This window comes from Enhydra lutris, unplaced genomic scaffold (assembly GCF_002288905.1).
Source record: "Enhydra lutris kenyoni isolate GAN:26980312 unplaced genomic scaffold, ASM228890v2 scaffoldscaffold15, whole genome shotgun sequence".
NCBI classification, from domain to species: Eukaryota; Metazoa; Chordata; class Mammalia; order Carnivora; family Mustelidae; genus Enhydra; species Enhydra lutris.
The window spans coordinates 28,552,787-28,574,746 of record NW_019154099.1 but is presented as its reverse complement, the minus strand read 5'-3'; the positions used below and the strand labels follow the sequence as shown (position 1 = coordinate 28,574,746).

Here is a 21,960-nt window from a genome sequence, read left to right as displayed (position 1 = left end):
GCGCGAGGGGCGGAGCCTGCCCGGCGTGAGCGGGGGACGCGTGGTGTGATTGCCCAGGAGAAAGGAAGGCGCTCCAGTTCCGGGTCAGGCCCTTCTCCCGCCTCCCTCGGCCTCCGCCATGGCGAGTAGCAGCGGTGCTGGGGCGGCAGCGGCAGCGGCGTCGAATCTGAACGCGGTAAGGGAGACCATGGACGGTAAGTGCCCGTTTCTCCCCCTTTACCTTGTCTCCGTGTCCCGCAGCCAGGGCGCCCAGGCGGCGGTAAGCCAAGAAAGACTTGAGGTACACTTCCTGCCCCAAGGGGCATCTTTGGGGGTCCTCCCAAGGGACCCGTCAGGACCGTAGTGCTGAGGATCCCATCCTTTGAGAGTTGTCTCTTCGCTCTTGCGTAGTTCGTCGCGCGCACGACGTTCCAGCCCCCACGTCAGCCGGGCGCGCGCTTCGTGCCTCCCGCGCGGAACTCGCGCGTCCCCGGCTCCCCGCGCGCCACGCCCCTCGGCCGCGGCGGAGGACGCGCGTGCTTTCCTGGGGACTCGGCTTCTGGTGCCGCGCCGCGCGGGGTGCGGAGAGCGCTCCTTTTCTCCCTGTCCCGAGCGGGAACCATCCTTAAGACTGTAAGCCTCGTGCGGACCGTAGCCTCGTGTGTTTGGTCGCCGCTGTGTCCTTTGTCTCTGGCCCTAAAGTAGGCTCTTCTTAAATAAGGGGCGAGTGAGCAGGTCGCCCCGTCTGCGGAATTGCTCCATTTCGTCTTGGAGCCGGTGACGCCGGTGTCCGAGGCTGTAGGTGTATTTACTTGTGTTCGCGCTCCAAGGGTCGCAGGTGTCAAGCCTGCGCACACGTGCTAGAAGATGAAGTGTCTTGGAGTTACCCTCTCTCTACTCTCTGACGCTGGTTCCGCCACTTTCTACTCCTGGGGGTGAGTTTAGACAAGCTACTACGACTACTCCACTGAGCCTGTGTCTTTCTTTCCTATAAAATGAGGTCACTTCCTCCTAAGGTTCTTGTGGATATTAAATATCCACAGACCAGGTAAAGGCATATCGAAGGTAATGAATCAAAAGATAGTTATTATTACCTTTGTGTTATATTACATGTACGTCTCACTTGCAGACTCCTTTGTCTCCATATTATTCACATCCACTTATATGTGTTTGATGGGTGTTAAATATTGCCTTTTTTTTTTTTTTTTTTTTTTTTTTGCATTTTCCAGGGGATATTGACATTAGTCTCCGTCTCTATTGAAACGTAACTGCAATTCTCACTCGGTAGTGTGGGCCTCCCCGCTCTGTCTCCCGGTCTGTTTCACTGTAGGCTCCACTTACTGATTCAGCCACTCCTTATGGGCTTTAGGCTTTTTCTGCAAGGGTTGGTGCTTTCTTTTTCAAGACCTACTTATATTATTGGAACATTTGCATCTCATTTTTGACATACCAAGTATCTATTTTGCTCTTTCTCCAAAAGTAGAATTTAATTGTTTATTTTATTCATTAGTTTTAGAAGGGCTGAGGAGCAGAGGGAGAGTGACAAGTGGACTCTGCCCTTGGGGGGCGGAGCTCCATCCCACCTCCCTGGGATACCACCTGAGAGGAAATCAGGAGTTCGACGCTCAACCGACTGAACCACCAAGGCGCCCCAGATTTTATTCTTAACACCATATTAAGCCTGTTTCTCATTCCTTCTTGATGTACCACATTATACGTTTCCCCAGTATCTGAAAGCAGAGCATTCCCATGAAATCTTTATCCTAAAGCCAAAATGGTGTATAGTGAAGCAGTTAGTATTGATTTATATGGAAAAATTTTTGAGTGTTCTCAGACCGAAAAAATAACTTTTCTTAGGTTTTTCTGATACCTTAGACATATCTTGTTAACAGATGCACAAAATTAATACAGATAAAGCACAGATGCTCCCAGACACAGTTCAAAGCTCTGGCAGCTTGATGGTGAGATGTTCAGTGTAGTTCCTGGGGAAGGAGCTTGGCAGTGACACTCTAAGTGCTACGGTCATGCCCTGTAATGGCTCACTACAAACAAACACTGAACGCTATTTTCATTTTTGCCTTTTTTCATAAAAGTGAAAACTCGGATTGCTTTTGGAGCGAAAATAGCTACTAATATAAATCTTCTGTAAAAGAGTGTTGTAAGACAAACTTTCGAAAAGTGGGTGATGGTTGTATTGACTTACACCTTTGCTTGGAAGTCAGTGTTTGTTTGTTTTAAACGATTGGAGAGTATGAGGCCTCGCTTCTGTCAGGTTATGTTAGCTATGCTTAGGTTCCTTATTATATGGCCATAGGATCCCATTTGGATGGAAACTCCCATTTTATCTCTGGTGGAGATATAGTACAACTATTGTTGTACAAATGAGAACTGATTGTATTGGTTGGATCAGGATTTTTACTGAGAGAAGTATGTGTAAAATGAAGATTATTGAGTGCAAGAACATGACAAAGTGAAGAAATAACAGATTAAAAAAAAAATTCAACGAGAGGCTGTGTTTCTTAGAGAACACTGCTCCTCTATCACACAGTTCGCCGACAAACCTCAAGATAGGAAGGCCCCAGTGGGCAGTGAATCATCATTTGTTAAATGTGGCAGCTAGGGACTATCATGTCCATTAGAATTCTGAACTGATAGAAAAACCCTGCTGTCATGCCATAATTGGAGTCCAGGACAGTCATATAAAATGAGAAGTTGAATTACTCCAAAGTTAATGGATGTTCCATGTTGTCTATAATAATTGAGGCCCAAAGGTAAACACAGAAGCACACTGTAAATAATTGACCATACACTGAACTGGAAAAATTCTACATGTTGTCATTTTATTTTATTTTTGAAGATTTTATTTATTTATTAGCACATGCACAGCCATGCACTAGTGGGGTGGTGCTCAGAGGGAGAGGCAGACTCCCTGTTGGGAATGGATTCCCTTCTCTGGGGAACCCCAGAATCCTGAGATCATGATCTGAGCCTAAGTCAGATGCTTAACCGACTGAGCCACCCAGGTGTCCCCATGTTATCATTTTATAGTCCCAAGTTCCTCCACATTCATTCCCAGAAATAAAACTTTAGCGTGGCCAAGGGGCTAGACAGAACTACCCAAATAACATTATTATTTGAAATTTTGTCAATGCGGGGTTTCACTCTATTTAAATCTAGCCATGAGAGTCAAAAGTTTGAGTCTGACTATGCATTTTCAAGATCTAGTATATTCTCATCTTCCTTACTACTTCTCTCCCATCAGTACTAGAGTCGGCTAACAGTAATTTAATCTTTTTGGTTTTAAAAGATTTTTATTTATTTCAGAGGAAGAGAAAGAGTGAGTGAGCACAAGCGTAAGTGGGGTGAATGGCAGAGGGAGAAGCAGACAGACCGCTGAGCTGGGAACTCGATGCAGGGCTCCATCCCAGTCATGACCAAAGCTAAAGGCAGATGCTTAACTGACTGAGCCACCCAGGTGCCCCAGTAATTTAATCTTTTAATGGATATGAGTGATTTCAGGGTTGTAGAACTCAGCTATAAACACTTATATTTTTGTTGTGAAATGAAAGCATTTTGATATGATATTTCAAAAGTAGGTAGACTTTTTAATATATCTGTGTGGCTCAGTCTGAAAGGAACCTGACTGATCCTGGCCCTGATTTAGTATAAGCTCTTGTATCAATCCCCTACTCTCATTTTTCGATCCTCAACATTCTCTTCCAGATTCCTTCTTTAAAATGTTGGTCTTTTCTACTACCTCTCTCTCTGTTCTCCAGTGTACTCACTTGCCTCTTTTGTTTTTCAAGGTTTTGAAATTTTAGATACTATATTGATAGTTTCATACTTTGTTATTTTCGTATATTTTAAAATTTTCCTTATGCCTCCAATTACTACTAGTAATTATGTTCTTTATAATTGTAATAAAAATGAACCTCTTCCTTACCAGAGGGTTTCAGTGTAGTGCTACTTTATTGTATATCAGGTAGTAAACTAGAAGAAGGAGTTAAGAGAGTTCACAGCATGTAAGGTGGTGTTGGTGAAACAAATGTATGGTCCCTAGGCTGTCCGTCTAGTTACTCATGGGGGAAGAAAAACTAGGAATCTTTATTGCTTTCTTTTACCTCCCCTACCTTCTGTTTCTCACTAAGCCCTTTCAGTTCTTGCTTCCTCTCAGATTTGACCACTTGTCCTAATCTCTCCTGTCCATGCCGTCTACTCGTCTATCCCCAAGATGGCAGTAACTTAACTGGACTCCCTCTCCATGGGTTTTCTGTCTCTTTTCAAGATCCATACCCTATTATGTAGCCAGAGTCTTTTAAAAATGAAAATCTGATTGTCATACTCCCGTTTTTATGTTTGTTAATAGCTTCCCGAAGTTCTAAAATCTTTAGTAGAGCCCTAGTGGGTGTTTGTGTCTGTCTTTTCTCATATTTTACACTTATGCTGCTCCTGTAATTACATTGCCTTTACACGAAGAACCTTTTGGATCTATGAAAGATTCTTTACCAAGTTCTCTTTAGTCAGGGAACTTTTGCACAATCTGTTTTTTTCTCTCTCACTCTCTTAGCACTTCTTCCTACCTCTGCATTAGGTAGGTTGATTTCTTGTCACTCTTGAAGTGTAAACTTACTCGTCAATTCTTCACACAAGTCTTGCCTAAACACTATCTTTCACAACTATGTAAGACACCCTTCTAATTTGTTTTGGAGGTGTGCTTTTCTTATCCCTCTTTCCCATTTAACTAGGATCAGTTATTATTTAGTATCTCTCTCTCGTAGAATGTAATTCCATGAGGATTGGGACTGTATCTGTCTTTTCCACAACTATATTTCCAGCAGTAGTGTAGTAGGCACAGAATACACCTAAGGACCAATTATACAGTAGGCACTGCAGAAGTACTTATTATAGATGGCTTATGAAGTTAGGAGGCAAAGATCAACATACCTTTTACAAGAAAGCTTAAAGGAAAGAAATACTAGTCCTGAGATGGACCTGAAAGAGAGCGTGGAGTTACATGGAGAGAAGAGAAAAGGCACAGGAGAAAAGCATGAACTAAGGCATGAAGTCAGGAATAAGCAGAGCATTGATAGATGGGGTCTACCATGGGGAGAAAACCAGAGAGGAGAATTTTAGCAACAGATAATGGTGATGCTAATGATGGTGATAATGTTGGAGACTTGGAGTAGGGTCAGAGAGTACATGTTTTCGTACAAACCATCCCAGACTTACTGGCATAAAACAACAATTACTTGTCTCTCATGGTTCTGGGTTATCAGGGTAATTAGGCTTATCAGGGTAATTCTCATAGAGGGCCTCTAATGCATTGCAGTTAGTGCTGAAGCTTCCTCCCTCACAGTCTTCTAGTTGACATGCCTGCAGCAGGGGCTGTTGTCTGGAACATGTGGGTTTCTTCCCACTTGGTGGCTGGGTTGCAAGGGGGAGTGCCTCAAGGGAAGCTCTATCGCCTTTTTAAGTGTCAGAAGTCCTGCAGTGTCACTGCTGGGAGATGCAGCTTGAGCCCTGAGCACACCCCTGCGTTCTTGCTCAGCAGGCCAGGAAGGCAAGGCCCTGGCTGCTCTTTCTTCCTGCTCTTTCTCGGCGCTCTATTTACAGTGAACAACTCGAGGGATAAGGTAACAGCTACTTCCATATAAAGAGCAAGTTTGCTAACTGCTGACTTGAAAAGTAGGGATTTCCCAGGCTCACTGTTCTTCAGCTGTGAATACAGTCTGTAAGTGTAATGTGTTCTTTCACTCCTCAAAGGGAAAAAGCTACCTGGTTATTTCAGTGTTTGATGAAAAGGTATTCATAAGACTCAGTACTTTTTCTCTAATTTTAAAGTCTTAGCAAGAGACAATAGTACATTGTTAACACGCCAGAGGATAGCTATAGGAAATTACCATCATCCTTAACGTTAGTGTTAAAAGCATTCCAAATAAAATTAGAAATGCTTACGTTCACTGAATTTTTTTTTTCTAACCACTGGTATGAAAGTTTAAGCAAATAATGCAGGATAGGAAAAGAAAAAAAGACTGTTAGGAAGGGTATGAAACTATTTATTTATAGGTAAAATGATTATCTAATTAGAAAACGAGAATTAACTGAAAAACTTCAGTAGAATTTGTTAAGGTGGCTGGTTACAAAATAAAAATAAGTCATATTCTAGAACATTTACACTAATCACCTAGAATATACCAAAGCAAGGTAGAATGCATTTGTAAAGACAAAACTCAAAATTAAAGAAATTGGTGGTTCACTACCAAAATTGATGATGATGGAGCACTTGGCTAAAACCTTCTGCTCAAAGCATATAAAAATGACAGGAAATAATACAAAAATGCAGTTATTGTCACAGCCATGTTCAAAAACAAGAAAGGGAAATCTCCTGGTTAGAAGGAGAGAGGTTTTCCCCCAAAGAGGAGCAGATGGGAAATACAGCAGGAGACTGGGAATGGAACCTGACAAAGCACGTTGCCCTGCCTGAGTGAAGCTGGGGCCAGAAATGTGCCATCTGCCATGGCCAGGAATTGGGAAGTACCGTCCGCGTGTCTGTGGCTCTGGAGCCAGTGTGCTTCCATTAGGTCTGTGCCAGAGGCCTGAGACCAGTGTGAGTCTGCCCATCCAAGGATGCTTCACCCGTTCAGAACATCAAGAAAAATCTCCTGTTGAAGATGAGCTTCCAGGCAGAAATCACTAAGTACCTAAGGTAGATGAAAAACAAACAACTCGCATGAGAACTGAAAAAAGAGAATGTAGTAATAATAGCTCTTTCTTTGTGCACTAGATGCCAGTGGACGCAGCATTCTGAGTATGTCTTATAATCCTCACAATGATCCTGTAAAATAAGTACTATTACCTCTATTTCACAGTGTGATAAAATAAAGGTACAGAAAGGTTACCTTTTGAGACACCCGGGTGGCTCGGTTGGCTAAGTGTCTGCCTTCAGTTCGGGTCATGATCCCAAGGTCCTGGGATTGAATCTCAAATCGGGCTGCTTGCTTAGCCAGGAGTCTGCTTCTCCCTCTGCTGGCTGCTCTCTCTCTCTTTTCTTCCTAATAATTAATAAATAAAGCCTTAAAAAAAAAAAAAAGAAAGGTAGCCTTGCCTACCAAGTAATGAAGGTGAAATTTGAAGTCAGGTGCTGTAGAGAGCAGACCCTTACCACTCTTTTGGTGCTTGCTTAAACTTGAAGAAACAGAAAACACAAGTCTCAGAAATGGCCAAAGATAAGAATATAGCTTCAGTAGGTGAAGGCAGAAACAATAGCCACAAAATAAGTGGTTATAAAAAAGCATTTAACTGAAATAAGGACAAGCAATTAATGGGGGAGGATTAGAAATCTTAAAATAGAGTTATTGAAATAAATTCAGCAGATAACATGAACGACAGCCTGCATATAGCTGAAGAGCAGTATTGGTATGTCGGCATGTCAAAACTGAAGGAATGAAACAGAAAGGACTGTCAGCTTCCAGTCAAGATGGAGTAACAAAACTGGATTTACACTTCTACCTGGAAAAAACAAAAACAAAAACCCAGACAGAACAATGATTTTCAGGGCACTGGACATCAGATGGTAAAGGGCAGTGATCCCAGAGACAGTAAACGAAGAGAGCCCAATCGTTGCCTGCTCTTGGTACCTTCAGAAAGTTTCCAGGCCTCAGCGCAGTTGGGGAGTGGTGTGGACCCCCAAGGTTAGCAGAAGGAGTTCAGAATCCAGGGAGACCAAAGCAGGTAGAGTTTGTAGGACAGAATACCTGAGAGGAAAGAGCTTACAGAGAGAGAATTCTGGAGACCAGTAGGAGGGTCCCCTCAAATACTGAGCAGAGCATTTGATTAGCACATGTGTGTGAGGAAAGTACCTACAAAGCTAGGAAAGGCATCCGAAAGAATTAGAGGGAACAGTACACAGTGCTCACCAAAGGCTGAAAACTGCTTGTATCTACCAGCCAGAATGGAAGACTTCGTAATTCACGAGGCATTTAGTAGAGCACTCAGGAGAGTGTTGCCTCAGTGATGAGGAACAATTAGCTGTACGCTAAACAGAGCTCTGATCCTGACTATATAAATCTTAAGAGACTCAAAAGTATCAAACATAATGAAATAATGAGATAATTGCATCTCATTTACAAAGCCCAAGAATATGTGTGAAAATATTCTAAAAAAGAATGTGTATAGAAATATAAAAATAGCAACCAGCAAGGTAAAATTTACAATGTCAAGCATCTAATTAAAAATTATTAAGTATGCAAAGCTGGAAAATACAACCCATGATAGAAAAATCCAGTCAGCTGAAACAGACCTGAAACTGACACAGATATTAGAATTAGATGGACAAGGGCATTAAAACTGTACTCCCATGTATTCAAAAAGTTAAGTATAAGCACAGAAGACATTTAAGGAAAAAAAAACCTTGAGATTCTAGAGATGAAAATGAATGTCTGATATGAAGAGGTGAGAAGGACCCATCCCATAAACATCATGGGATGTTTTTTGTTTTTCTTGGATGTTAGTTTTTTGAAGGAGTTGGACTTAATGTATCCTTCAATATTGTTAACTTTCCCATTCATCCCAAAATAACATAGTTTTTATGCAATTCAAGTCAGAATCCAAATGGACTTTGTGCTTGGAATTGATTAAGATTTTTAGAGCGGGAAAGAGGCAAGGGGAGGGGCAGAGAGAGAGGGAGAAAGAGAATCTTAAGAAGGCTCCGCGCCCAGGGAGGAAATGCGGGGCTGGATCTCACAACACTGAGATCATAATGTAAACTGAAATCAAGAGTCTGATGCATAACCACCTGAGCCACCCAGGTGCCCCTTGATCAAGATCTTTTAAGTTCGCTGAAAGAATAAAAAAGCTTGTGAAAGGAAAGATAACAAAGAATGTTTAACCTTCTGTATGTTGATAAATGTTTGTAATTAAAATTATGGTTTTGACATAAGATAGAGATGCAACAGATCCATAGATAAATGGGAATTTACTATGTAATAAAAGTGGCATCTTAACCGAATAGTAGAAGGAGAGGTCACTCAATAAATAGTGTTGAGGAAATGGGCTTATTTCTGGGAGGTGAAGTTAGATCCTATCTTCTACCCAAACTCCAGGGAGTTAAATGTTTATAGGCAGGCAGGAAATAAACTTTGAAGTGATGGAAGGGAATACTGGTAGATAATTATATAATCTTTGCATGGAGAATAACTTTCTAAGTATAATGCCAAGGGAAAATATTACAGGAAGCCATAGATAACATGTTGACCATTGACTTTAACAAATTCTAAACATGCTCTGGGGACCAACCACCATAAAACAAAATTTAATGAAGCCGATGTATTTATATTCTGTGCTTCTCTTTGCTAGTGTTTCTTATGTCAATTATTTTTATAAACTATAGTAAAATGAAGTATTATAAAAAATGAAGTTAAAAAATAAGCTTTCATTTTTTACTATTAGATTTTAATGGACATGATTACTTTGTCAAATTGTAGAAGATTCTAAGTACTTTTAAAGGCTTAAATATGTATATTACTGAGCAGTTCCACTTTTAGGAATTTATCCTAATGAAATAAAATGAAGTTAGCATGTACAGATGCTTATCATAGGATTATTTCAGTGGGGAAAAATGAGACCCACTTAACTCTTAAAATAGTAGGATAGTTAAGTAATGTATGTGTTTTCATAAAACGGGATGTTATGAAACTAAATTACATTGTAAAAGCATACTAAAAATGGAGAAATGTTCAGAATAATCCTGATTATGATGCATATATTTAAGTAGTAAATGGTAGAATATAAATCAAAGTGTAAAAGAGCAGTTATGTGGAGGTAGGGTGTAAGTGTATTTCTGTATTACATGACAATTTCAAAATCTAGTGATGTGCTAGTTCTTTGGTACTATGCAGTATTATTTGAACTAAAACCAAAGTATTGTTGTATACATTTTTTTACTATAATTTTTTTTGAAGTTTCTTCTGTCTTTTTTAGTTCTGCTGGAAATTTCAAGAATTTTGAATACTGGCTTAGATATGGAAACTCTGTCTATTTGTGTACGGCTTTGTGAACAAGGAATTAATCCAGAAGCTTTATCGTCGGTTATTAAAGAACTTCGCAAGGCCACTGAAGCACTAAAGGTTAGAGTCTGTGTGTTCATTCTAAAGAAAGATTCTTTTGTTTAGAAGATGGTTAATGAGTTTATGTGAAAGATCCTACTTAAGTACTATTAAACTAGCTTTTGCCACCATCAGAAATTGTGAAAACAGAACTTAGTAGCAGATGTTCAGTTACAAAAATTGCTACTATCATGGACCACGTTTTCTCTTCACAGAAGTCTCCAGGTATGTTTAGAATTTTCCTTGTGAGTAAAATCCTGTCTGTGCCCAAAAAGATTTGTACAAGGCCAGTACCTGTGAATGTGACCTTATTTGGAAATTGTTTATCAGCAAGTATAATCAAGTTAAGATAAGATCATAATGGATAACGGATGTCCTTATATGACAAGGGAAATTCAGACAGATACACCAAGTGAGCACCATGTGGAGACCCAGACACAGACACAGCCTCGTGACAGTGGAGGCAGAGATTGCAGTAGTGGCCTAGGATTGTTGGCAGCCATCAGCAGCTACGAAGAGGCAAGAATCTTCTGCTAGAGCCTTCTGACTCCGTAATTTGGAACTTCTGGCCTTTAGAACTGCGAGAAAATAAATTTCTCTTGTTTTAAGTCACCCAGTTTATGGCAGTTGGTAATGGCAGCCCTAGAAAGCTAGTACAGGTTTCACTATTAGCAAGTGGGGTGCTGTTGTAACAAATATCTACAAGTCAGGAAGTGGCTTTGGAGTTAAGTGTTGGGTAGAAGTTGGAAAATTTTATATACTTAATAGAAAGGACCCAGATTTCCTTGAAGAAAGTGTTGGTAGAACTCTGGACATTAAAAGCAATTCTGGTAGAGGCTCAGAAAGGAGAGAAGAGCAGTAGGGAAAGCTTTAATTGTCTTATTGTCTTGTATATATATCATGATGAGCAGAATGTTGCTGGAAATAATGGACATTAAAGGGGCTTCGGGTGAGATCTCGTAAGGAACATATTATTGAACACTGGCAGGAAGGTTGTCCTTATTATGAAATGACAGCACCTGGCTGAATTATGTTTTACAAGTGGAAGAAAAATAAAACTTGTAAATGATGAACTTGGACATTAAGCTGAGGAAATTTCCTAGCAAAGTACGGAAAGTGTAAGAGCAAAATTTCTCCTTGCTACTTAAAATAAGATATAAGATGAATGAGAAATCAAGGAAGGAACTGGTAAGCGAAAAGGAACCAGCACTTGATTTGGAAAATTCTCAGCCTTACCCAGAGAGCATGCTCTAGAGAGAAAGCCCAGAGGTGTGGCTCTGGTGAGGAGATTGGATGTGTGATTTATAAATATAGTCAGCCGTCTTGAACTTGACTGAAAGGAACCCGGACAAAATAAAGGAAAGCTGGGATTCTGTACTTCTGGATTCTGCAGGAAGGAAACTGGCCATTAGGCCTACATGTCTGTGATCATGTGTTTCTCCTTCAAGAAAAGGGAATAATTGGGGTCCCTGATTGGCTCAGTGGGTTAAGCCTCTACCTTCGGCTCAGGTCATGATCTCAGGGTCCTGGGATCGAGCCCCACATCGGGCTCTCTGCTCAGCAGGGAGCCTGCTTCCCCCTCTCTCCGCCTGCCTCTCTGCCTACTTGTGATCTGTCTGTCAAATAAATAAAATCTTTAAAAAAAAAAAAAAAAGAAAGAAAAGGGAAGAATGACACATAGTAGCTCTGAGAGGAAGGGACTGCTGAGGCCAATTGGCTGCACTGCCACTGTGGGCCCAGAGGACCACCTTTTTTCAGATACAAACTCACCACTTTTTAGTTGCTCACATTGGAAACAAGAAAGATATATTCTCTCTCTTACTCTGCTTACATGATTTAAAATCTTGGGTGATTTTATTTCCATGTTTATATAACAGTAACTCACTACAGATACTGATTCAAGTTAGTCCCTCTGAAAACTTGTCCAAGGACAAAGTGACTTTTCTCCAGCTTTTTTTTTTCCTTTGAGAAAACAAAACTATATAATACATGTAGTTTACCCATCTCAAATTTAGTCAGTCTCTAGTAAATTCCAGTGATTTGGATTGTTTTTGAGAATTTTTAAACTTTATTTTTTTTAAAGATTTTTATTTGACAGAGACACAACAAGAGAGGGAACACAAGCAGGGGGAATGGGAGAGGGAAAAGCAGGCTTTCCACAGAGCAGGGAGCCCAATGTGGGGCTCGAACTCAGGACCCTGGGATCATGACCTGAGCTGAAGGCAGATGCTTAACAACTGAACCACCCAGGTGCCCCAAGATTTTTAAAACTTGAAACACAGAAAGGTAAACAGAAGACATTTACAGAGCAAAACTTTATCATAAAGAGAATATCTGTACAATTTTCATTGCTAGAGCCCTACAAGTTCCCTTGAGCTCCCCATCACTATATCACTAACCTCCCCTGCTCCCCCTTCCAGTAATTACTACCCTGATTTTCATGGTAGAAGCTTTCGTATTTTTAACAGTTTTACTGACTAAACATGGGTTTTTAAATGATGCAGTTGAATTTTGTAAAATTTTTGAATGTGGTATAAACCAGAATCTTTTTTTTTTTTTTTTAATTTTATTTTTTTAGTGTTCCAAGATTTGTTGCTTATGCACCACACCCAGTGCTCCGTGCAATACGTGCCCTCCTTAATACCCACCACTAGGCTCACCCAGCCCCCAACCTCCCCCGCCCTGGCCAAAACCCCACAGTTTGTTTCTCAGAGTCCATAGTCTCTCATGATTCATCTCCCCCTCTGATTTCCCCCAGTTCACTTTTTTTTTCCTTCTCCTAATGTCCTCCGTTATAAACCAGAATCTTACAGCCCTGTCTTTACTGGGTTCTTCATTTAACATTATGTTTGAGAGGGTATTTTTTTGTTCTTCGTTTTTTTGAGAATAGTTGACACATGAGTTTTACATTAGTTTCAAATGTACAACTTAGTTACGTGACAGGTTTATATATTTTTTTTATTTTTTATTTTTTAAAGATTTTACTTATTTATTTGACTGAGAGAGAGAGAGGGAACACAAGCAGGGGGAGTGGGAGAGGGAGAAGCAGGCTTCCCACCAAGCAGGAAGTCTGATGTGGGCCTTGATCCCAGGACCCTGGGATCATGACCTGAGCCGAAGGCAGCTGCTTAACAACTGAGCCACCCAGGCACCCTATATATTTTTTTTAAAGATTTTTTATTTATTTATTAGAGAGAGAGCCAGCGAGAGGAGGGGCAGAACAGGGAGCCTGACATAGGGCTGAATCCCAGGGCCCTGAGATCATGACCTGAGCCGAAGGCAGATAAGCTTAACTGACTGAGCTACCAGCTGCCCCAGCAGTTTTGCTGCCGGCTGCCCTGTAACATCACTATTAAAATATTACTGACTGTTCCTTATGCTGTGACTTTGATCCCTGTGACTTACTCATTCCGTAACTGGAACCCTCTCCCTCTCCCCTTCACCCATTTTGTCCATCCCCCTCCCTCCTCCCCTTTGTGGGCCATCAGTTTTTTCTGTTTTTATAGGTCTGATTCTGCTTTTTGTTTATTCTATTTTTTTTTTTTTTTTTTTTTAAGATTCCACTTCCGAGTAGAATCATGTAAGGTTCTTTCTTTTTTTTAAGACTTTATTTGAGAGAGCGTAAGAGTGCCTGCAAGTGCACACAGGAGCAGGGGGAGGGACAGAGAAAGGAGGAAGAGAGAGAATGTCAAGCAGATTCTGTGTGCGGAACCCAGGCACCCCGAGGTTTGTTTATGTTGTGTGTGGCTGTGATACAGTCCTTTTCACTGAAATAATGCTTCGTTGTACAAATATACTACTATTCAGTTATCCTTTCTTCTGTGAGTGGATATTCGATTGCTTCCAATGTGGGGCTGTTAGGACTATGGGCTATGAGCCTAGTTGTGCGTGTCTCATGATGCATCTGTGCGTGCGTTTCTGCTCAGTGGTGTGTATCTACAAATCAGGTTGCTTGGTTTTTAGGTAATCTTTGTCTTCAACTTGAATAGATAATGCCAAACTTTTCTAAAGTAGTTGTGTTTCTGTTTCCATGAGCAGCATGTGAGTTTCCCTTTCGTGCCCCAAATCTCACCAATACTTATTATTGTGTTTTTAATTTTAGTCATTTTGGTGGGTGTGTATGGGTTTCTTAGGTGGTTTTATTTGTATTTCTCCTAGTACCAATGAGGTTGAATGTGTTTTTACATGTTTTTTTGGCCATTTTCTCTTACGAGATACCTTTTCAAGTAGTTTTTCCATTTTTTTCTGGGTTGTCTGTTTTTTCTTTTGTATTGGTAGTCTTAAATATTCTGAATGTGAACCCTTTGTTAAATGTGCATATATAGGTTGCTAATTTCTTTTAGTCAGATTTTTAAATCTTTATAGGAGCTATTCAAACTTTGTTTCTTTTTAAACTCAACTGTGCTTTCATATGACAGAAAGAAAAATAGCTGAATACTATAAGAATAAATAATGTTTCTGAGTACTTTGAGTCACAGCAATGATAGTGTACTGCTACTGCTGTTAGTAGTTTACTGCTGAGGAAACTGAAGCTTGTGGTGGCCAGCTTCTCCCAAGGACTTATGGAGAAGTAGTTGAGCTGAGATTTGAACTTTGACTCTGGCTTGAGAGCTTTTAACTACTAAGTTTTTACCTACAATAAGTTCTAAAAAAATATCTAAGCCTGCTTTTTGAGAAAGGGTAAAATGTGATTAGAATAATGGACTGATGTATGGGAACACTCTCTGGTTTAGTATTCTCTCATAATCCTGCTATTCAAAATAAAATGCAACATCATAGTCTGATCAGTAAATTTCTGAAATGCTATTGGAAAATAATTTATTTAATAAACATCTCACACAACTGCTTGAATTTTTGTTGTTTATGTTGGAATTTGACAGAGGGGAGGGAGGCAAAAGAGCATGAAGTTTTCATATTACAGTGCATTTTCAGTGCCATACAGGAACCAGAGATACATAACCTAGCTGATGGGGTAAAAGAGAAACTGACAAGTGTTTTAGCATAGCACTTCCTTCGACAAAATAAACCCAAGGTTTTAGGATGGGAGATTCAGAATTTACCTACTTAACATAGCTTTTTTAGCTTTGAACATGCTAGTTATTCCATAGTGAGAATAGTGGACCATAGTGAGATACAGGAGGCAAAATCAATAATTAAGATAAACAAAATCAGAAAGCATTACCCGTTGAATGGAAGATTAGTCTCACAGACACACATAAACATATTTCTCCATAAACAACAGCCAGTATGCCAGTTTCTCATTAAAACTAGGTGGGGAGGAGAATTCTGAAAAGTGCCTAGCAAAGAAGAAAAATCTGTTAATTAGAACTTTTTTCTTTAAAGGAATTTTTGAAATCTGTTTATAATTTTTATTAAAAAATGCTCATAATTTTAAAGTATTTAAATACCAAAATATAAAGAAGGGAATAAATAATTCAGAACCACCCAAGAGATAGTCAGCAAGATTTGGTGAACACCATTCTGTCATGCTACTTTAAAAATAAAAAATAATACACTTAACTTCATGGATTAAGGAATAACCTTTCACATGTGCTTATTCTCTCTTACTTGCTACTGGTAGGTTGGGATTGGGAGCTGGTTAGCTCTGAGCTGCACTGTGAACCATACCTGGCTTTCCTTGGCCACCCTTTAGACTTTTAAAGCAAATGGTGGTTTTCTCCTTTTTGGGTATGCTGCTAATTAGTTTCTCACTTTATTTTTTGTCTGGTTCTTTCAGAACTAATAATAGAGTAAGGAAAAACTGTCCCTGTTGTGTTCTACTGCCTTTGCCTAGAAATCCTAGTGATTAGAATTTCCTTACATGGTACTTAACCTCTCTTTTAGAAAGTGTAAAATCGGCTCAGGTCATGATCCCAGAGTCCTGGGATTGAGCCCCGCATCGGGCTCTCTGCTCCTCGGGGAGCCTGCTTCCTCCTCTCTCTGCCTGCCTCTCTGCCTACTTGTGATCTCTGTCTGTCAAATAAATAAATAGAATGTGTAAAATATAAATCAAGGACATCCTGAAATAACTATGTAGAAAATTGCAACAGTTTTTCATTAATTGTTTTGTCTTCCTCACAGATTTGTATATTGATATTGTTAAATCATTTATACTAAAAGACACTGATTGTGTGTCACACGGGTCAGTTTCTTTGCATCAGTAGATGTGTCACATTGTATGTATCTCCCATAGCATAAGTAGGACTGTTAATTAAGGTACAGTTTTTAAAAATAGGCTATTTTTTTTTCAGTTTCCGTGTCTTTTAATGAATGCATTTACAGGTAAAATAGGCTTTATTTTTATGAATGATTCTATCAAACACTGAACTTTAGTATTGCCTCCTCAAGGCTAATATTTATGTATAGGCAATCATTTACATATTGTGGCTTCAGAAATTCTGGGCAAAACCTTCTTCATGTATCTTCTACTTTAGTACCAAGGTGCCTTGAAATGGACTATTATTGATGCACTTTACACTAATAAGCCTTGCCCTTTCCCTTGGAGCTGTCCTGTATGATCACTGATACCTAGGGGCAGTGATGCATCTCCTCGCTGTAGGAAGGTTTGAATGGCGTGAGGACACTGGAGCTGTAGAATTTGGAGTTGGGAGAGAAATAAGGGATCTAATAAGTCTTGTGTCCCTACCCATCCTCCCATAGGAGGGAATAAACTTACACAGGAAAGCAAAGTGTGGGAAGACTGCTAAAGTTGGTTTTTCCCAGGGCCAATGCTTACGAAATTTTGGAGTCTCTAATGGCAGCCTCGTAACTGGAGCTCTTTAGGAAGCCATTGCTGTCCTTTCAAACAGAGGAGTGCTATATTCCTATAAGAGGAATGCTATACAAGGTTGATGGCTTTCTTAGTTTAGGTGAAAATGCTTGTTTCATTGTCTGTTTCTTGGAGGAGAACCTCTAAAATTAGTATGAAAATGGAATGGGACCAAACAAATTAAATTGCATTAGAATTAAGGTATTTTAATTTTTAAAAAATTCTAAAATTGTTTATATTTTTTCAAGTCTTCTTTGAAGTAAGTGATACTGAGAATGGGGTTAGGAAGGAGACTTAAAGGTTTGCAGCTAAACCTAGTGTAAGAACCTTTAAGGGTAGAAAGAAATAAGAAGCCTTTGGAACGAGGGAGATTTTCTCCAAACTAGTTTCTTTCTTTTTTTTTTTTTTTAAAGATTTTATTTATTTATTTGACAGAGATCACAAGTAGGCAGAGAGGCAGGCAGAGAGAGAGGCGGAGGCAGGCTCCCCGCAGAGCAGAGAGCCTGATGCGCGGCTCGATCCCAGAACCCTGGGATCATGACCTGAGCTGAAGGCAGAGGCTTAACCCACTGAGCCACCCAGGTGCCCCTCCAAACTAGTTTCTAATCCTTGTAAATAATAAACCCAAAGAAGCGAAAGGCTAATTAGAATAGCCAACTCTATGGGCAAACAAGGTAGGTTCTGCTGATAGCAAAGAGAATGTTTCAGATTGAGTTAACTACAATTTTCCCAGCATGTTAAGGGATTTTCATGAAAGGACTCTGAACTTAGGCTAAACTTAAAAGCAAGTTTTAATTAAGAGGTCGAAATGTAAATGAATTAAAAGTTTACTGTGTATCTCTAAAATTAAACTTATCTAAAACCATCATATTCATATTTGGCATTAGGAAATTACTTGTTTAAATCCTTATCTTTTAGAAATATGTATCAAGGGGCACCTGGGTAGGCTCAGTCAGTTGAGCATCTGACTCTTGATTTCAGCTCAGGCCATGATCTCAGTGTTGTGAGATCGAGCCTCCACTGGGCTCCTTACCAGGCTAACTAAGCCACGCAGGGAGTCTGCTTCTCTCCCTCTGCCCCTCCCTGAGTGCATGTGTCTGCAGTCACTCTCTTCTCTCTAAAATAAATAAATAAATCCTTTAAAAGGGAAAAGAAATGTCTCAAATCATTTACCGATGACTTACATGGTGTCTGAAAATTTCTGCAGAATAATCAGAGAAAGTATAATAGTTCGTGGTATAGGTGAAGCAGGGTTAGCCCTGTGCCCATTATTCCCTTTTGCCCTTTTTTTCCTCTACTTTCTAACAGTTTTTTTTCATTCTTAATCCCTTTTCACGCTATAATGAAACATGCAGAAACAGACAAACCAATAAAGACTGGATAAGGTGGATACAGTGTGTAGAGAAGGTCTGCTTGGGTCAGTTTTTCAGGTAGCAGTGTATTTTTCCATTAATTATATTATTTAATACAATGCAACAATTTCCCACTGTTACCCTAGCAGTCAGTTCAAGAGGTAGTTCTGATGTACTGCAAAAAGTGAAAACCTCACTGCATTATCCTCCTAAAAGTGGTTCGGGATATGTGGAGGAGGCATTGTTTGTTAATGACAGTGCGGTATTGACAAATATATCTCCATGGTGTCTCTTTTTTCGTGGTTTTATTATAATGAAAGTTACTTTCTTGTTCTAGGCTGCTGAAAATATGACAAGCTGACTTTCTGGAGAAATCCTGATGAGATACGTCAAACTCTTCAAGAGAATTTGAAGATTGCATTGTAGTCAGGAATGTACAATGAAATTACTGCATGCAGCATTGTAGAAACATTTTCCTTTTTAAAAGAATTATAAAACCATAGCTTTATAAATCAGTGGAAAATGGCTTACAGAGATAACTATCAGATGTGTTTATATCACATCCTACTTTTTTTTAACAGCTCTAATGCGTTGGCATCGCTGTGTTCATATTTATGTATTCCTTATTTATAGCTCTGATAGCTTTAATTTTTTAAGCAGTCTGTCTATCAGATGTGCACATCTGCTGTGCCTGGTTAAAGTATAGTGGAACCCATCAGAAGTAATGTAGTAGTTATGACTTGTTGACATTTCCATTATAAAATTTAATTTTGAATTGTTTATGCAAAATAACTGTGGATTTGTGTTGTATTGGGCTAAAAGTTGATAGAATTTCAGCCACCATTTGTGAAATTTGATTTAGATTTATAGCGTATATCAGAATCTTTTTTATAAGAGCACAGAAATCATTTGTTTTAACCTGTTCTTCTTAAAGAATATTTAGTTTTTTAAACATGAAAGTTTTCCTGTCACTTAACAATAAGAACCAGATCATTTTTTGTATTGACTGAAAAATAGAAACTTAGATTTTAAAAGTAATGATAGTGCTCATTATTGTCCTTTGAACCATTTAAATTTAATGAAAATATTAATTGATAATATTTTTCTTTCTAAGTTCTATACTCTATAAATGATAGCCTAAAAAATAATGCATAATGAAATATTTCCACTATGCAAAATTCTTTAATTTTATTACATAAACATAGTTTGAGTAGTTACCTAATATATCTTGAGTGGTTATCTAATCACTAAATAGGAAGTATCTGTCAACAAATAATAATATTTTCTGAAGGAATAAAGAGTCTGTTCATTAAACAAAAACTAAATAATCAAGTGTTGTGGATCAGGAATTATAAGTATTCCTTTCCAAGGTCACTTTTTGTGTCATTATTTTTTCCCTGAAAGTTTTAGCTAATCAAAGTGATGGTTCAAAATGAATTTTGAGGGGGTATAGCTCAGGGGAGAGCATTTGACTGCAAAATGAATTTTGGAAAATGAAGGATAGTGTTACTTCTGTTCTATAGCAAAATCTCGATAGAATATTTTATCCAAGAGTGATAGGATTTTAATCTGGTTTTATTTTAGATTTTGTTAGCTTCCATTTAAATGATAGTACAAGTGTTTACTCTTAGCAGCATTTTTGTACTTTAGACAAAGTAAGGCTTAGTATTTGTAATTAAGTTACAGCCTTCTGTTGTAAAATCTAGTCGTGATTATTTAGACTTTGTAAGCACCTAGCATCTTTACCAAGGACCCTGGAAGGTGTATTATTGGCAGACTCAGTTGGGAGACAGTAATGACTTGTGGTAAGTCATTTATTTGGTAGTAAACACTGTAAGTTCTGTATGTTGTTACCCAGGAAATCATAAAGAGAACATTTTTGTCAAGCTCCAAAATTGGTATATACTCTTAGGCCACAGAGTTAATAGTTTTATTTATGATTTTGTAGGTTAAGTTATTTATGTATGATACAAAGCAGGAAAATATATTGAGAAGGCATTATGTTTACAGAGAGCTTCTTTTTAAGTGTTAAATGTAAACATATATTTTTAATGCATACTTCAGTACTATTTAACAAAATCAAAACAAATTGTGATGATACAATTGGCAGTGTTATGCATGTTGTCAGTGACAAAAATAAAACCATTTTGGTAGTATTGACATGTACTTTTGATTTAATATATACTTTGTGAACATAACTTGTTTCTGTAGGTATTCTTTATTTAGATAAATACTTAGGATTATTTAAAGGCTCTATAATTTACGATGTAAAATTAGGCTTGAGGTGTAAAATATACTTTTCTCCTGGTAGTGAAAGGAGAACACTATATTAACATTGCCCCAGTCTTGGAAACAAAGTTGGCATTTCAAATATATGTGAGATTATATTTTTCTTTACTTCAAGTAACAGATTCTTTACATAGTGGGAGACTACAAAATTTCATACATGTGTCAAGCATACTTAAGCGTTTTCTAATAACTGAATCAAGTATTGGTTTTTAAACATACTTTAATTAAACTTAAAAATTCAGTTCTTCACACTGGCCACATTTTTTTATTATAAAATATATACAACAGAAAATTTACCATCTTAACCATTTTTAAGTTGTGCAGATGAGTAAGAGTAAGAACATTCACACTGTTACACTACCACCACTACTATCTAGAACTTTTCATCGTCCAAACAAACTAGCCATTATGCAGTGATTCCCCACTCTCTCTTCCTTCAGCCCATTTTTCTAGGTAAATGTTTTTCTGCTTTCTGTTTCTAAGAATTTTACTGTTCTAGGTACCTCATGTAAATAGAATCATACAGTACTTCTCCTTTAGTGCCTCTTTTTTCACTTAACATGTCTTCAGGATTCGTCCATATTATAACATGTATCAGAATTTCATTCCTTTTTAGAGCTGAATAATATTCCATAACATGTATTTTCCACATTTTGATGATCCATTCGCCCAATGAATATTTGGGTTGTTTCTGTCTTTTGGCTATTGTCAATAATGTTGCTTTTAATATTGATGTATAAATATCTGTTCAAGTGTCTGCTTTTACTGCCTTTTGGTATGTACCCAGAAGTGGAATTGCAGTTCTCACGGTTTCACCTGAGAAAAGCACAGGAGCCAGGAGACCACACTGCTGAGTAGCTGGGCTCTGGTTCTGCCTCGACGATTTGGGGCAAGTTACTACTGGGATTCATTGTCCTCCTCTGGAAAATGGGGAAATTCATCCCTGCTTCACAGACTATGTGTGGAAAATACTTTGCCCAGGACCTGAAACATTAAATGCTTATTTTTGCCCACACATTCCATTGGGCCAAGAGTGAAGGGCTATTTAAGAATTAGGCATAAAACTAGGATAGTCAAACAAACTAGGTGCTCATGAACAAATGTCTGATTTCCAGGCAAACTGTGCACTTAGATGCTTTTTCCTCATTTGATCTATAGGAGCCTCATTAACTGGCAAAGCTACTTGAACACCTTTTCCAAAGATAGAGCCAAAATCTTTTAAGACATCATAAATGACAAGTTTGGCTGTCTTTTTTTTTTTCCCCCTTAAGATTTTATTTATTTAAGAGAATGAGACAGAGCAGAGAGAGAGCACAAATGGTGAGGAGGGGTAGAGGGAGAAACGGACTCCCCACTGAGCAGGGAGCCCGATGTGGGCTCGATCTCAGGATCCCGGGATCATGACCTGAGCCAAAGGCAAACGCTTAACCGACTGAGCCACTCAGGCACCTAGTTTGGCTCTCTTTGT

At 38.8% G+C, this 21,960-nt stretch overlaps 1 protein-coding gene across 1 annotated transcript; it reads left to right on the top strand.

Moving 5' to 3' along the window:
• The first annotated feature begins 105 nt into the window (after window positions 1-105).
• On the top strand, window positions 106-20,363 carry LOC111147057 (mitotic spindle organizing protein 1). The gene is made up of 3 exons (XM_022502925.1): window positions 106-194; window positions 9,958-10,103; window positions 18,541-20,363. The coding sequence occupies exons 1-3, from the start codon at window positions 119-121 to the stop codon at window positions 18,562-18,564; spliced, it is 246 nt and encodes an 81-aa protein (XP_022358633.1). The 5' UTR covers window positions 106-118; the 3' UTR covers window positions 18,565-20,363.
• The last annotated feature ends 1,597 nt before the right edge of the window (window positions 20,364-21,960 follow it).